Genomic DNA, 2,907 nt, shown 5'->3' with positions numbered 1-2,907 from the left:
AATAAGACTAATGCTCCGCCAAAAAGTTGTTGCTTTTGGCGTAAATCTTGCATTGTTCTATTGAATGCTTCTAATGACTTTTTGTTAGCCATTGGGCACTCGTCCCATAGAACTATTCCAGCTCCTTGCAAAACTTTTGCCATTGCTGAATTCCTCGATATGTTGCACGTTGGTGTTTCAACGACTTGGATGTTCAACGGTAATTTCAACGCAGAATGTGCTGTTCGGCCGCCATCAAGTAGAGTAGCAGCGATGCCTGACGAAGCAATTGCCAGCGCAATTTCCTGCTGTGACCGTATAGTAGCAAGAATCAAAGAGATCAGAAACGTTTTCCCTGTACCACCGGGCGCATCCAGAAAGAAGAATCCACCGGCGTTATTGTCAACCGCTTGTATAATCTTATCATAAGCATTTTTCTGCTGAATATTTAATTTGGTAATGTTAGCTTGTATGAAAGCACGCATTCATTGCAATCGTATTGTTGTTCACGTTGAAGCTCATGGTCAAGCATATCAATCACTGAACGATTGGGCACAGTTATGCTAAGTTGCGCTAATGCCTTATTCGCAATTGTAAGGCACAGATCTTCAACCAATATCAAAGCATCATTATACATTTGTAATGTATATAGCAAGTCTGCGTCCGATGCTCGATTACGCGCCAAAACTAATAAGTCCTCGGTCATGCAGCCTTTGTACTTATTCCACAGTTCTTGCGGATTTGACGGAAGGCATGTAGATATTATTATTGCGAATAATACGCGTATTTGTTTTGGATGAGATGTGAGTGATGCGTCATGAAGTGCGGTGTCCCAATGCATATCATCTTCTAATAAATGCAATCGCTGACATGCTTGACGATACGTCACACACAACTGACCGTCAACAGTTTTTAAATCATCAAATGATCTTGGTCCGCGCACGTTGACTAATAGCAGACGCAAATATAAACATTCGGCGTTGTTCGGATGGATGGTGTAAATGCGTCCTATGCATCGGTTTTACGGATGCTTTCGTCGTTGAAATGTTTTCGATGATGGATTCCAAGTGAAATATTGTGGTATTTCGGAATATAGCAATGTTCTTGCAAATTCATCGGTTTCACACAACTCGAAAAAGGTAGTAAGTGTTGTCCGCGGTGGTCGTGCTGCGCTCTGTTGTATATTGTCTGCAGTGAAATAAACGCGTTGACCATTTTCGAGATGAACTGCCAAATGAAGAACAACGGGATGCCAGTCGTGTATTGGAAACGATAAAATGCGCCATACCGCTTCGTTGCTGCTTATATAACGGCCCATTTGGTATTGCTGAATTTCATCGATTGTCTGATAATCAGCCACTCCGAAAACTGCCATATCACTGCCCTTATTTACGTATTTGCAGATGTATTTAATCGATTTGACAGAGTTGCAATATTCTACATTGATGTGCGCTTCGAAAATTTTTGACAACTATGGTGAATACGGCACGACCCAACGATTATCAACATCAACGTCTTGATCCCGAACTTTTATGACCGTTGAATTACCACCATCTTCAGCGGATCGACGCCGATATAATGGATATCCGTCATTTCCAGTGATTGTATCATCAACTAAAGCTCTAGGATAGCGCTTTGAACACTTATTGTCAATCATGCATGGTGACGTTGGATTAATAGCGCCTCAAGGGCCGTGGATCATGTTTTTTGTTACAACGTCGAACAATTGTGGGTCGATTGCTTCATCTGGAATTTCCGCTGAGATGACTTTGTCAATCTGATCTGGTCGTATTTTGCGAACTAACCAAATCAAGATGTGTGCATGCGGTAATCCTCTTTTCTGCCATTCGATCGAGTACATCCAGCATCGAACTTCTCCAAAAACACAAAGTTTCACAATTAAATCCATCATTGCTTTTTGCTTTTCCCTGAATACACGTGCTGTCAAGTCGTGACGATCAGTTGTTGATTGATCGGGGAACAAATGGCATTTGATGTCATTCCACTTGGGATTGCACGTGAGCGTTATGAACAGATCCGGTCTGCCGTAATGGCGCACATACGACATCGCATCTTGCGCATACTCGTGCATATGGCGCGGACTGCCGATGTATGTGGCTGGCAATATTGTCAGACGTCCAATGCTATTCACATTTGCATCATTCATTACGGCGTCTCTCAAATGGATGTACTCTTCAGAACGCAATTTCGCTTGGTTGAATCGAATAAAGTTGACACGTTCGGTCTCGATCTTCGCATACATGTCAACCAAATACTGATAGAAAAGCTTGCGACATTTCAGGATGTAGTTATCTTCTTGCGGACGAATCATTATTCGCACTGAGTTTTTTCGGTGTTTCTTGGCCTGTAAATGAACAATACACAAAATATTGAATCGTAAGTAGCGTTTCTTCTCAGAAATTGTACTTTTTTACCAGTAGTTGGATTCATCAATCGCATATTGATGTGATAGCCGTCATCACCTCTCCACAATAATATCGGATATTGTAATGCATCATAACTACGGTGTAGCTCGGAAACACGCTGAAGTTGTTCGTTTCTACGGTGCAGTACAATATCTCGCGATTCAAACTGTTCGCCAACAATGACGATTGCCACCTCATCGATTGTTGGTGCGTTGAATCGTCTGGCATGCTGCCCCATCGGCATTTTGTCTGCTCTGATGACGATTCGATGGTTATCAGACGGCATGCGGTCCAATGCGATTTTGAACAATCGAATCAATTCATTGTGCTCATTGAGAAATCTTTGCAAATTTAGTACGATTTCTCGCCTTGTGCCGGTCGCAATTTTACATCGTTGATTTAGTTGGTCAGTTTCATTACCGATGAAATATATTTGCAAAAATTGATAGTTGGCATCGACAAATGGTATGAGCGAGCCTGCTCGATGGTATATTTGTCCCTG

The 2,907-nt window shown here is 42.0% G+C and overlaps 1 protein-coding gene across 1 annotated transcript; it reads right to left on the bottom strand.

Annotated features, from left to right (window-relative positions):
- Nucleotides 1-1,392: 1,392 nt before the first annotated feature.
- LOC125775531 (uncharacterized) lies at nt 1,393-2,601 on the bottom strand. The gene is made up of 2 exons (XM_049446188.1): nt 2,415-2,601; nt 1,393-2,344 (listed from the first exon to the last, which is right to left on the bottom strand). The coding sequence occupies exon 2, from the start codon at nt 2,309-2,311 to the stop codon at nt 1,664-1,666; it is 648 nt and encodes a 215-aa protein (XP_049302145.1). The 5' UTR covers nt 2,312-2,344; nt 2,415-2,601; the 3' UTR covers nt 1,393-1,663.
- Nucleotides 2,602-2,907: the final 306 nt, after the last annotated feature.

Source organism: Bactrocera dorsalis, chromosome 1, assembly GCF_023373825.1.
Source record: "Bactrocera dorsalis isolate Fly_Bdor chromosome 1, ASM2337382v1, whole genome shotgun sequence".
Taxonomy (NCBI): Eukaryota; Metazoa; Arthropoda; class Insecta; order Diptera; family Tephritidae; genus Bactrocera; species Bactrocera dorsalis.
This window is presented reverse-complemented; position numbering and strand designations above follow the sequence as displayed.